Source organism: Rhinatrema bivittatum, chromosome 17 (genome assembly GCF_901001135.1).
Source record: "Rhinatrema bivittatum chromosome 17, aRhiBiv1.1, whole genome shotgun sequence".
Lineage (NCBI taxonomy): Eukaryota > Metazoa > Chordata > Amphibia > Gymnophiona > Rhinatrematidae > Rhinatrema > Rhinatrema bivittatum.
In genome coordinates, this window is record NC_042631.1 from 35,075,433 (window position 1) to 35,088,427 (window position 12,995).

At 46.8% G+C, this 12,995-nt stretch overlaps 1 protein-coding gene across 1 annotated transcript in view; it reads right to left on the minus strand.

Moving 5' to 3' along the window:
- Nucleotides 1-12,995, minus strand: part of ANO9 (anoctamin 9) — a 110,982-nt gene that overhangs the window by 5,498 nt on the left and 92,489 nt on the right. Inside the window, exons 18-23 of the mRNA XM_029582533.1 lie at nucleotides 7,896-8,059; nucleotides 7,030-7,182; nucleotides 4,669-4,816; nucleotides 3,049-3,159; nucleotides 1,350-1,443; nucleotides 775-887 (exon numbers count right to left, since the gene is read on the minus strand). Coding sequence (XP_029438393.1) covers nucleotides 775-887; nucleotides 1,350-1,443; nucleotides 3,049-3,159; nucleotides 4,669-4,816; nucleotides 7,030-7,182; nucleotides 7,896-8,059 — 783 coding nt within the window. The remainder of the gene's footprint in view (nucleotides 1-774; nucleotides 888-1,349; nucleotides 1,444-3,048; nucleotides 3,160-4,668; nucleotides 4,817-7,029; nucleotides 7,183-7,895; nucleotides 8,060-12,995) is intronic.

Genomic DNA, 12,995 nt, shown 5'->3' on the forward strand with positions numbered 1-12,995 from the left:
ATAATTAAGTAGGGCCTCTATCTGGTCCCGCACTCTAGGAGGGTAACATTCACTACTGCTCACGTGCACCTATATACGTGTATATATGCGCGTACACAAAAGCTCATGTATGTAAAAACCATGAGCCACACGAGTTTGGACTTATGCAGTAAATACCGATTTATCCAGCTAGGTAGTGGCACATAGCCGGAGAAGTCTGAAAAGCACTACTTAGAAGTGGCACTTTTCAGACTTATTTGGCTAAGCAGGCCTGCTGCTACATAGCCAGATACATCGGAATATAGCCAGATAAGTGCCACTACTTATCTGGATAAGTTCAAATTTGCCCATCTAAATAGTGGCAAAGATGCTACTTAGCCAAATAATTTGTAATTTAGTCAGATAAGTGTGCGCAAGTGATATACCCGCATATTTGAATTTTAAAGGGATTCATGAATAGATTTTACTCTTCTGCACGCTTTTGAAAATCAAAAGCATGACAGTGAATCATGGCCCCCTCTCAACACCGCGCCCTGAAATGCTGCTTTGTACTGTGCATAAAAAGTAAGCATGAGGTCGCTTCTCCACGTACGTTTATATGCAGAGCACCCCTGTCCCTGGGTAATTTTTAAAGGCCATTTACATGCATAAAAGCAGGGTTTGTGAGAACAGATCCTGTGGCAAATGACCTCCTTTAAATCTATGGAAGAAATGCTTAGTACATCTGACCCTATGGTAGCAAAACATTTTGTAGGCACTTTCCAAGTTACAGAAGATTTTTGTTGTCGTACTTACCTAAGATGATCTAGTAGTTCTGCTTGTTTCTTTAACAGATCTTTATTTTTAACAGACTGAGGGATGTCTGGCACAAACCAGGCAGCAATGAACTTGATACAAACAGCGACATGCTGGGGAAAAATGAATGCAAAAAGAGAACCCAATACAAATTGCAAAGCTCATGCGTCACCGATCAGAAATGTACTGTAATCCCAGGAGCAGAGGGAGGACCTCCCAGCAGTTCCTCCACTATGGAAGTGTGTACCCTCTCTTGTATGGTGCAGATCGCACCAGGGCGCGGGGCTCTGCGTGCCCTATCCTCACCACCAGTGTACAATTTTCTCCTCCTTACTCCCCCCTCCCCCAAAAGCAACTTTCTCAGGGCAGGGAACTGCAGATTAAATCCCTTACGGTATTGGTCTGAACCCACTCCAAAAAATACCCCAGCTGCCGTGAACAGACTCTGGTGCCCCTGCCCACGACTCAGGACAGTAGCTCCTTCTCCGAGCACTGCTGGGCTTAACGTATTTGCTCAGTCATAGGCAGGCCCCCTGGGTACCATGCAGGCTCGTGGGGGAATGCAAAGCACCTACCTCAAATAAAATCACAAAAGCCAGGCGGGCTGCAAAGATGTGCCAGAACTGCACGGAGAAGCTGTAGTCATCGGGCTTCCGGTAATCTCGGTACCTGCCGGGTGGGAAACAAGAGCAAGTCAACACCAGAAAACAAAGCAGCGCTTTACGCACCACGCACTGCTTTGCAAACTGCATCCAGAGCCTGTTAACCCTCAGTCCACAGGGGACACTGCTGTTTTAAAGCTTTATAAAAAAACTAACTCCAGGCCATGCTATGTGCATGTCATGATTTCATCACATGAACAGGACATGCCTGTAAAACCAACCGGTGGAAGCGGCCAGCGTAAACACCGCTTGTCTCCCAGCATTTATTCAATTCCTGGATATGTTTTTCTTTTCCTTTCAGGATAAGATGTGTATCACTTGTTCTTCATTCTGGATAACGACCACAGTGAGAATCTAGAAATTTAGGCTGCACTCTCTAATACAGGGAAACAATGACTGGTGTGTGTGTGTGTTCATATTTTCTTTGTTACTTGGCAGTTTCCCCCTGTCCCTGTGAGCTTCCAGCTCAGTCGTAACCAGGGCTGGGATCTGGTGTCACCTGCCTTCATTTGCAACTTCTTGGGTATTCTTTCCCATTTTATATCCCCTTCTAGCCCAGTCCTCAGGTCATCAGTCCTTGGCCAGGGCCAAGCACCAGGGTTCCTCCCAGAATCCTGCACTTATGAGCCCTTCATCCAGCCAAGATCAGCCTCTATTATGCGATGACTGGGGCTCGCTCCTGCAGTGTTCCCAGCCCTAGCTGACTTGGAGAATGGAAGACCTGCAATGAAACTTAGGCCTTCTTTGCTGAACTATCCCGTACTATTGCAAATAACACACAAAGTGGGATGGCAAGGCCTGTCAGCATAACTAGGCCCAGGCCTGAGCGATGGTTCAAAGGCCATTCCTGATACACATTCATCCATGCTACCCAAGTACAAAGAGGGGGCCTGTTTATGACGAAAGGCCTTGCTGCCCTGCCTGTGAGATAATGACAGCTATCCCTAAATGTGAGTTTCAATTTGGCAATCGTTATGGGAAGCTCAGAATATGAATTTGCAATCTTCTGATGCCCAAGTAAGGACTCTACTCCTAAGCTAATGATGCAGCTTCCACAGCCAAGCTAACAGAAGATCCCAATTACTTGAGGCTGGCTGTTCCTGTCCATTTATTATGTCAGACAAAGCATAAAAAACATCTGGGTTCCAGGCCTGTGGCTCAGACTGCACTGCTGACCCCTGCAGAGCAGGAAAGTCTCAGATGTCCCATAAGCCATGGAGGTAAGATGCCCAAACTCTACTGTAGCAAGCCAGGCTGGCCAAATAGCAGCCCTGAGAATTAGTCATGAAGGAGATTTCCAGTCAACCCTCAAGGGTGGCAAGGGTTCTGCATCTCCTGGGATATCCACATCTGGTGCACCTCTCCCCTCAAAAATAAAAGTTTTGTACTTCTGAAAAGACATATAGGAGGTAATATCACACCCTAAAAGGGCAACTCAAAGGTTAATCAAATACTTCTCATTTTCACCTTCAATGCACCCGAGAAAATCATGGCAAACTTTTGTCCAAATTCAAATCCTTGTTTCTTTCCCTACTGACCTCAGTGAAAATAATTCTGAAATGAAAGGAACATCTGGAGGAGATAAGTGACCCCCCCCCCCCCGTCATCATACCTGCAGTCAACAATATCCTGAATTTGGGTAGGGTTGAAGGGCTGGGTGTGCTGCTCAAAGTCCTGGATGTGGAACACCGAAAGGCTGTGGTTTATGTAACCCGTCAGACAGCTGCAGGGGCAAGGAGGAAGTCACCAATTACACATGACAGAGCATCGACTGGACTGGACTGCAAGGAAGAAATCCTGAGGGGACTTCTCAGCGGGGGGCTCTTGTATCGCTGTCCAGAGTGGGTGCCATAACCCAGGTGTCTGCAGGAGCTGCTTACCTGCGTGCACGGATTTGGGAAGTAACGGATAACCGAGGGGCACCCCCTGCAGCTTGCAGGTAAGAGGCAGACAGGACCAGGTGTACTAAAGCATTTTTGGAAAAAACTGATGCGTTGCTGCAAATTCCACAGAAGCGCTTGTACCCACAGGCCTTGTGCCGGTTTTCAAAAGGGAACACTTAAAACACTGCTACCGTGAAAAATACTCACAGAGGTCGGCCCCTGCTTTTTCTGTGCAGGCTTTTCCGCCCCCCAACCACAACTTCATGCAGCAGAGTTTTGAAAACCCAAAACTCTGCGCGTAGTTTTTTTCTCCCTGACCTTATTACCTCCCATGAATGCCTCCATTATTAAGCTAGTAAAGGCAGGAAGGTGGTGGAACTTCATGAGTAATTTTACCTGCATACAGAGGGGGCAATTGTCAGGCAGCTGATTTACACAGGCAAAACCCTTTATAACCACAGAAATTCCTTTGAAAATTGCCCACCTAGTGACTGGAACCATGACTACATGCTAGGTTCAGGTTCCAGGTCACATCACCCTCTGGGAGCTGGAATACGAACACACAAGGAGGAGTTATTAGAGCCAGCATCTGAGCAGTGATAACGTACTTCAATTATCTTCAAATCGTAGTGAATTCCCACCGCATGTGCTAGAAAGACTCCACAGATCCAGAAAGCATTACCAAGCAGAGGGTACGGAGAGGAGGGATTTCTCACCGAGAGGCAAACCAGAGGTTTACTTTACAGAAAAGCAGGGGGTAGAAAAGTTCCAGTTTAGAAGCTCAGCGGCAGGAAAAGAAAGTAAGTTTTGCCAGTAAGATAAGCAGGAAGGTACTGGCAGGACCAAATGAACTTGGATGACAATCTGGGCTTCAAATCCTCTCTGCCAAACTGTGACCGGCCTGCGCCACCAGAGCTGGCATCGGCTACGATTTCAACCACTCAGGGCCCCCCACAGATATCGTGCTGGGCTCAGGAGACCAGGGGGGTTCACAGGACTGCGACTGAACTGCACGCTAGAGGAGAAAATGCCGGCAGGAAGAACGGCAAAGCTTCTACCGGGCGGAGAAGAACCCCAGGACCGGGGATCACACAGGAAACGGGGGGGGGGGAGGGAAGGGACACCGGACTCCGCCTATATCTCAGCCCCTAAAGCCCTGGCACTGTCATCCAGTAATGGAGAAAATTCATTTGGTTTTGTCAGTGGTAGAGGAATGAAAGCTTTGAAAGTTGACAATGTACAGAAGTCAAGATTTTGCCTCTGAGCCCTGGGCAAGAATTGACTCATTAAGGCAAAGGGAGTCGGGGGAAAGAAAAGGGGTAAGACAGACGGGCAAGTAGCAGACTTACTCCAGGTCCGTGTCGTTGCCTTGCGCACACGGGCCGTACGTGTATTTGTAGACAAGGCGAGGGATAAAGTCGGACGTGATGGCGATCACCAGGCCATTAGCAATGACAGCCAGAACACCAATACCTTCCAGAACCTGCAGCCAGATGCCTGCAATGTGGCAGAAAGCAAAGGGAACAGGAATCAGGAACAGGGCACGGCCAGGACATCCTGAGCTCTCTAACGTTTGGAGGGCTAGGGCTCACTGTTACAGTCCCCCCATTGTTTTCCTCTTTGAAAAGTTTGTTTGTTTAGTAAATTTGGGGGTTTATTTTCAGTGGCCCACATAGGGTTAAAATTTGCATGTTGTATAAAGTACAGGAACCACCAGTGTTGACATCCAAGTGCAGGCTTCTCTCACACACACAATCCGTCCCACCACAGCACCGCATGCTTCCCTCACACACACACACTGCCCCAACAAGCAGTGCAAAGGAAGTTTGGATTTGAAGCTCACTTTTTCCAAGTAAGCCTCCTGATGGCCTACGCAAAGCGTCCATCACAGAACAGGATACAGCGCACATAGCAGCATGCGAGCTCCCCCTCGCACAAACGCCACACTGCCCCATCACAGAACATTTTTCTCCAGGCAGCAAGTCAATGAGAAAGTTAGATAACTGCATGACAATCCTGAGCAAAGTACTGAGTATGCTGTGATAACAAGTTGTAGGTGAAACCTTTTTATTGGACTAACTTAACCCGCCTGTGACGAGCTCCCTTTATCAGGCCAGTGAAGAAACAGCATAGTTGCACTGGGTTTAAGTAGTACAGAGTCAGCTAGGCATGGGCTCGTCAGCACATACCCTTACAGCTCTGGAAACGGAAACGGGAAAGCAGGGTTTTTGCAAAGGTGACTGACAATAAACTTTCCAGTTCAAAGGGCCTATAGCTGATAGTGATTGAGATGACTTGAGTGTCTATAAAGTCCTTTTATGTTTGTTTCAAAGTGTTTAACTATCTTCATTTCAAATGATTTGCGTTCTTAGGTAGTTCTGAAATTCCCTTTGAGCACTCTGATTGTGAGGGCATTAAGGGAGTGATCTTCCGCTGAGAAATGTTCACCCTCGGAGGTGTCACTCTGTTCTCTGTGTTGTGTTATTTTATGTCTGCAGACAGGACCGTAACAATAGTGTATTTGGATTTCCAGAAGGTATTTAACAAAGTCTGTCATGAAAGAAATTTAATGTGAACAAGTGCAAAGTAATACACACAGGGAAAAGTAACCCACACTGTAGTTACACGATGTTAGGCTCCTTAGTAGGCGTCAACACCCAGGAAAAGAATCTGGGCATCATTGTGGACAATACGTTGAAATCGTTCCAGATACCTGTGATCTGGATTTGCTACTGGGCTTGATGGACCCTCAGTTTGACAGCAGCCCTTATGTTGGTACAGAGCAGGCAGCAGCAGCAGCAGTGCAAGCTTCCCTCACACACACTGCCTCACCACAGAATGGCGTACAGCATACAGCCAGCTATCCCTGCTCGTTTTGTCCTTATAAGGACTAAAATTCTTTAGTGATGTCACTTTTACAATGAATACCTCTGAATGTGTCTGTAACACAATTCCACCTCCCGAAAACCCACCCCGATTGAAAGTGCCCCTGTACAGTGGTACCTATATAGAGAGTGTCAGACTGACCCTACAGAGAGACTCTCTCTCTCCCCCACATGACTCCTGTGCCTCATGAGGACCTGGAGCAAAGTTATGCAGATAACATTCGCGTGTTGACTTTGCAAAATTCGTGGTTACGTGCATTAGTCTTGGACCGGCCCCACCCCTTTTCTGCCTCCTCATTATGTACGTGCGTCCTTCCCGGCTTCTTAAAACGCACGCGTATGTGGCCATTTTTGTGCGAGCAGCGCTTTCAGAATCTACCTCTTTAAAGCAAAGTGTGATGAGGGTTTGTTTTTTTTTGTTTTTTTTTAGTGATGTGGACATTTGCAGCTGAGAACTGGACCAAGACTACCAAGTTATTTCAAAGGCCACTGAACAGCTTTCAGATGGCAACAAATGTTGGCCACTAGTGATTTCAGTTGATTTAAACTGAACTACAGATGAAAGACTTTGTAGCCCTCTGCTAATCTGCTAAGCCATATAGTCCCTCTCACTTTCATTGATTCCCAGTTTCTATACTTGTCTCTATCAATCATTCTGCCTCAAATACCTAACACGGCTTCTCCTTTGTTATTTCCCTCTTTGCTCTAACTCCTATTTTTAATCAGCGATTGTCCTTAGAATTGATGGCTAATGGGAGTCATGCCCGGAGTGTCCCCTCTTGTACCCTCCCCAGGAATTACCTTCTCTCCTCTGCCTCATCTTACCAATGTCATTTGCTTTCCTGGGCACCATGCGTCTCTGCAGTCTCACCATCTTGATGGCATCCAGACGGATCTCAATGACATTATTCATGAAGGCGAGCAGAGGGGCCAAAGGGAAGGCAGCCACAAAGATGGTGGTGAAACTATACTGGATCACTACGGGAAATTCAGAATGTTAACACAGAGTCTGTTCATGCACAGACTCTGTGCATGAAATAGCTGGGCGGGGCTATTTCATTTTGTGCCCAGCTATTTCATGCACAGAGTCTCAATAATATTTTTATACTCGACACAGAATGCTCCTTTCATAAAATGAGTCCAACAGCCCATCCCTTCAATGCTCAACAACTGCCTAACACAATCTCTTGTATAAACCATGCAATTCATCGTGTTCAATCAGCATCCACAGCTGAAAAATGATAGTTGCAAAATGCTCATGAGGAAAGGAGCTGAAGATGATGTAAAACCAACCCAGCCATCAGCTTTGGAACACTGCTGGAAGACGTTCTCCGCTAACAGGAACTGCTCCCTTCAAGAGAAGATCAAGCAAAAATGGGCAAAGGTGGAGGGAAAGAAAAGAGAAAACAACTGAAGAAAAAGAGCAAAAGAGAAGAACATATTGTATTGGGGTTTGCCTATGTTCAGGGCTTCTCACATCTATTCTGGGAACCCCAAAGCCAGTCAGGTTTTCAGGCAATCCACTAGGAATATGCATGAGGTAAAATTGGCTAAACTGGGTTTCTGGCATATGCAAATTTACCTCATGCATATTCATTATGGGTATCTTGAAAACCCAGCTGGCTGTGGGGGTCCCCAGGACAGGTTTGGGTAGGCCCTAGTGTATGGGCACCAGCTTCGATCTCACTTACCCATTTCCAAAAACTCATCAAAGAGACTGAAGACGTTTACTTCGCCCAGGCGATAGTTACGCTGCCATTCTTCCTTGCACCGCTCCAGAATCATCTCTTCTGTGTGAACTCTGTCCTTCTTCTTGGGTTTGTCTCGGAAGGTCCGAAACTTGTACTTCAAGTATCTTCACAGAGACAGAGAGAAAGAAGGGGGGAGGGGTGTTTCAATATGAATTATTATGCAAACTCCACAGCCTGGGGCATGGTGGGATCCTGGTCTAAATTGCAGACCATTTTCATACACATACAGTTACCTCACTATTTAATACAACTGGCAATATCTGTTCAGAGGGGGCAGCCTAGGAGTCTAGGACTGGAATAGAAAAAGGTGCTGTGGACCAGGATTTATAGCAATTTACAAGAAAAGTCGGGAGGCCTCGTTCTGCAAGAATTGTAAAGCTAGATTTCCGGAAGTTGTCAGAAAAGCGTGGGGAGACTTATTACGTGATGCCTGCCCACACGATCTTTTAATTAGAGGGTGCAAATCTAGAGGATTTTCCACAACTTCCTGAAGTCAAAATATAATTTTTCACTCACACAATGCAATTAGCTTCCAGCAGCAGGCTGCATAAAACAATATTAGCAAAACTGTTATGCACCTAAGTGTAACCTTTTTCTCAGGATGGCATGAATCCTGAGGGCCCATAAAATAATTTATAAATCGGGGCTAGCTTCTCTGCCTTTTCCCCAACTGTCTCCAAGGGGTGGATTCTTTTCTGTGGGGGAAAGGCTAACCTTCTGGTCCCAGGCACTGGAAACCACCTGTGTGTGTGTTACCATAGCTCTTCGGGAAGGGTACCTTGACAAAACAGGTGGGACTCGCTGGATGGGTATTCAAAATAAATTTCACTGTGATTGATTGTAGCATAATCAATGGGAGCAAATGATAAAGTGTCCAGTTACATCCCGATCCTCGATCCATATGGGAGTCCAGGTTTAATAGGTTTCTTCCTCTGTGGAAGTGTCCCTTGGTGCTGGAACTTGTGCCTCCTCCATGGGATGGAGTGAGTACTTGTCCCAAAGTGGTCGGGGTATCCTAACCCAGGCAGATGTCCCCTTTCCCACCGTACCTGATGTCCAGAGGGCACATCCGAACTCCAACCTGCCTATGTCCTGTGTTCCAGGGGTGGAAACTCCAGTTAGGGGTCTCCAGATAAGAACGTAAGTTGTTGCCACACTGGGTCAGACAGAGGGTCCATCAAGCCCAGCATCCTGTTTCCAACAGTGGCCAATCCAAGTTACAAATACCTGGCAAGTACCCACACATTAAGTAGATCCCATCCTACTAATGCCAGTAATAGCAGAGGCTATTCCTTAACTCAACTTGATTAATAGCAGTTAATGGACTTCTCCTCCAGGAACTTATCCAAACCTTTTTTAAACCCAGCTACACTACCACATCCCCTGGCAACAAATTCCAGAACTTATTGTAGGGTTAGTGAAATATAATTTTCTCCAATTTGTTTTAAATGAGCTACTTGCTAACTTCACGGAGTACCCCTAGTCTTTTTATTATCCGAAGACTAAATAACCGATTCACATTTACCCAGTCTAGTCCTCTCACAATTTTATAGACCTCTAGTATATCCCCCCTCAGCTGTCTCTTCTCTAAGTTGAATAGCCCTAATATCTATAGCCTATCCTCATAGGGGAGCTGCTCCGATCCCTTTATCATTTGTCACCCTTCTCTATACCTTCTCCATTGCAACTATATCTTTTTTGAGATGCGGCAACCAGAATTGTACACGGTATTCAAGATGCGGTCTCACCATGGAGCGATACAGAGGCATTATGACATTTTCCGTTTTATTCACCATTCCCTTCCTAATAATTCTTCCTAAACATTCTTTTTTTTTTTAAATATTTCTTTATTGAGTCATTAAAAGAACTAACACATGTCAAACAGCAGCAACGTCACCCATATTAGCACCACAGCTTTACAATAATGGCCCATTTTTCCAGTTATCCACACAGAGTACAAACCTCCCCAAAAACACTCTCAGTCACAACCACTCACACACCCACACAGGTTATCAACCATGGCACTCACTCACACGCTACAACTACAAAGAATGTGAGAGGAGATAAACGCCAACTAGGTAGCCAGCAATACCTTGGCCCATGGCTCATTGTAGCCCTTCATAAAAAGAAACTATTTTTTATTTTCAACTTCCTTCTTCCGGATCATTTCCATCCGTGCATTCTGTTGCATCAGAGCTTTCCATTGAGCAAAAGATGGCTCCACCTCCAACCTCTCAGCAGGACAGACGTCTCTGCAAGGTGGATGGCTACCACAAGAAATCTCTTCCCACCCTGAGGTAGTGCATAACCACCCGCCCATAAACACAGATAAATGGAAAGCCCAAACCAAGAAATGTCACAACCCAGCTTCTTATCAAGAAAAGCCATAACTTGATGCCAAAAAGATTGCAGTTTTTGGCATCCTGTAAACATGTGGTAAAAACTACCAGGCAATATCTTACATTTCAAATACATGTCTGAACCCCACAACTTCATTTTGACTCCCCTTTCCCTAGGGATGTAAGTTCTGTGAAGAATCCTAAATTGAATCTCTCTTGTATTAGCAGAGATATAATGCTGATACAGTTTAGAAAAGGCCCGAGTCATCAACTCTACATGTATCTCATATCCTAGGTCTTCAGACCACTGCTCTGCCAAGCACATTAGGTGAGGGGCCAATAAACCAGTGATTAGCTGTCTCGACCAGAAAGCTATTTGGTAGAACTTAGGCAGTGTCTCCAGGAAACTCTTCTCATCATCAGTCAATACTATAAAGGAAATATTATTTAAATAGTTGCTTTAGTGTTGGGCTTGCAAGTAAACAAAAAATTGGTTTCTTATTATGTCCCATTCCTCTCGTATCTGTTCAAATGAGTACAGAAAAGAGGCCTCAGAATTAACCAAATGAGCTAGATTGTGGACACCTTTTCTAGACCTCCCCTGAAAAATTGAATTAACCAAGCCTGGGAAAAAAATCCAGATTCCCAGTCAATGTCAAAAATGGTGAAACTGAAAAACTAGACCCATAAACCCCCACCACCAAGACCAAGCCTTTCTAACTACAGTAAGCCACAACGCAGAGACTTTCAAAGAGGACAATTTACCCAGGCTGAAATATAATAGATTAATCAGGGAGACATTAACCCTCCCACGTCAGATTTAGGATGATTAAATGCCCATTCCTGTACGTAACAGAGGAGACATGCAGCATTATAGATTCTTAAGTCAGGAAGAGCAACCCCCCTCATGTTTCCTATCTTGCCTTAACACGTCATGACTCACTCTCGCCCTTCTATTACAAAATATCAAAGTACCTACCATGGAGCAAAAGAGTTTGACACTCTTAGCCTTAAGCTACAAAGGCAGCATCTGTAGGGGAAAGAGGATCTTAGGGAGAATTACCATTTTCAACAAAGCACGTCTGCCTAACACACGGGCCGATACAGTATGGATGCATAAGAAAAAGTGCGACAGTGCCGGGCACCCGCGCGTTTGATGCGCGCACATTTTGATTCACAAGCCGCTCGATTCAGTATTCAAATTAGACGCAAATCCAAGCGGCGGCAAATGAGTTTCCAAAGTGCGCCTATGAAGCAGTGGGTGTTCGCAATCCATTTTACTGTATAGAGCGGTATACAGTATCCATGGTGCGCTGGTACCGCCTAGATGGTCAGGTAAGTGCCCAAGTGCGCGGTATATAAAAAACTTTTAAATAAATAAAATAAATTTCAAATGTCATTCCATCAGGTAAGTGAATGGTTCTTTTCTACAGACCCTGCATGGACACCGGGGCCACTGCCCTAAGCATCCGGACGTCCTCTTGTTCGGAGGCCACCCCCAACCTTCCACGTCCGGGTGCCCGGCCAGACATCCAAGGTCAAGGCTTCCGTTCATGGACCTTCCCGCCTCTATCCGGGCATCCATGATCGGAGGCCCCGCTGCCTTGCAACGTCCATGGCCACTGCCTTGAGCGCCCGGCTGGACATCCAAGGTCGTGGCTTCCATTCATGGACCTTCCCGCCTCTATCCAGACGTCCAAGGTCGGGGCTTCCGTTCATGGACCTTCCCGCCTCTATCCGGGCATCCATGATCGGAGGCTCCGCTGCCTTCCAACGTCCATGGCCGCTGCCTTGAGCGCCCAGCCGGACGTCCAAGGTTGCGGCTTCCATTCATGGACCTTCCCGCCTCTAGCTGGGCGTCCATGATCGGAGGCCCCGCTGCTTTCCAACGTCCATGGCTACTGCCTTGAGCGCCCGGCCGGACATCTAAGGTCGGGGCTTCCGTTCATGGACCTTCCCGCCTCTAGCCGGGCATCCATGATCAGAAGCCCCGCTGCCTTCCAACGTCCATGGCCACTGCCTTGAGCGCCCGGCCGGCCGTCCAAGGTCACAGCTTCTGTTCATGGACCTTCCCGCCTCAATCCGGATGTCCAAGGTCGGGGCTTCCGTTCATAGACCTTCCCGCCTCTATCCGGGCATCCATGATTGGAGGCCCTGCTGCCTTCCAACATCCATGGCCGCTGCCTTGAGCGCCCGGCCAGACGTCCAAGGTCGCAGCTTCTGCTCATGGACCTTCCCGCCTCTAGCCGGGTGTCCATGATCGGAGGCCCCGCTGCCTTCCAACGTCCATGGCTGCTGCCTTGAGCGCCCGGCTGGACGTCCAAGGTCACGGCTTCCGTTCATGGACCTTCCTGCCTCTTTCCGGACGTCCATGACTGAAATGCCCCGCTGCCTGTACGGATGTCTGTGCTTCTGTCTGGTAGATTTTCCCTTTGTATTCCATGTTGTCCATGACGCTGTCCGGTCCGAAGCTGACTGAACACCACACTAATGCCAGGGTCAGGGTAGGCGGTAAATATTGAGGATAAAGACACGGCAAATAAGCTGGTTAAAAACGTGATAATGTGGGCACACGTTACTGTATTGGGGGGCACATTTAAAACTAATCGGAGAAAGTTCTTTTTTACTCAACGCACAATTAAACTCTGGAATTTGTTACCAGGGGATGTGGTCAGTGCAGTTAGTATAGCTGTGTTTAAAA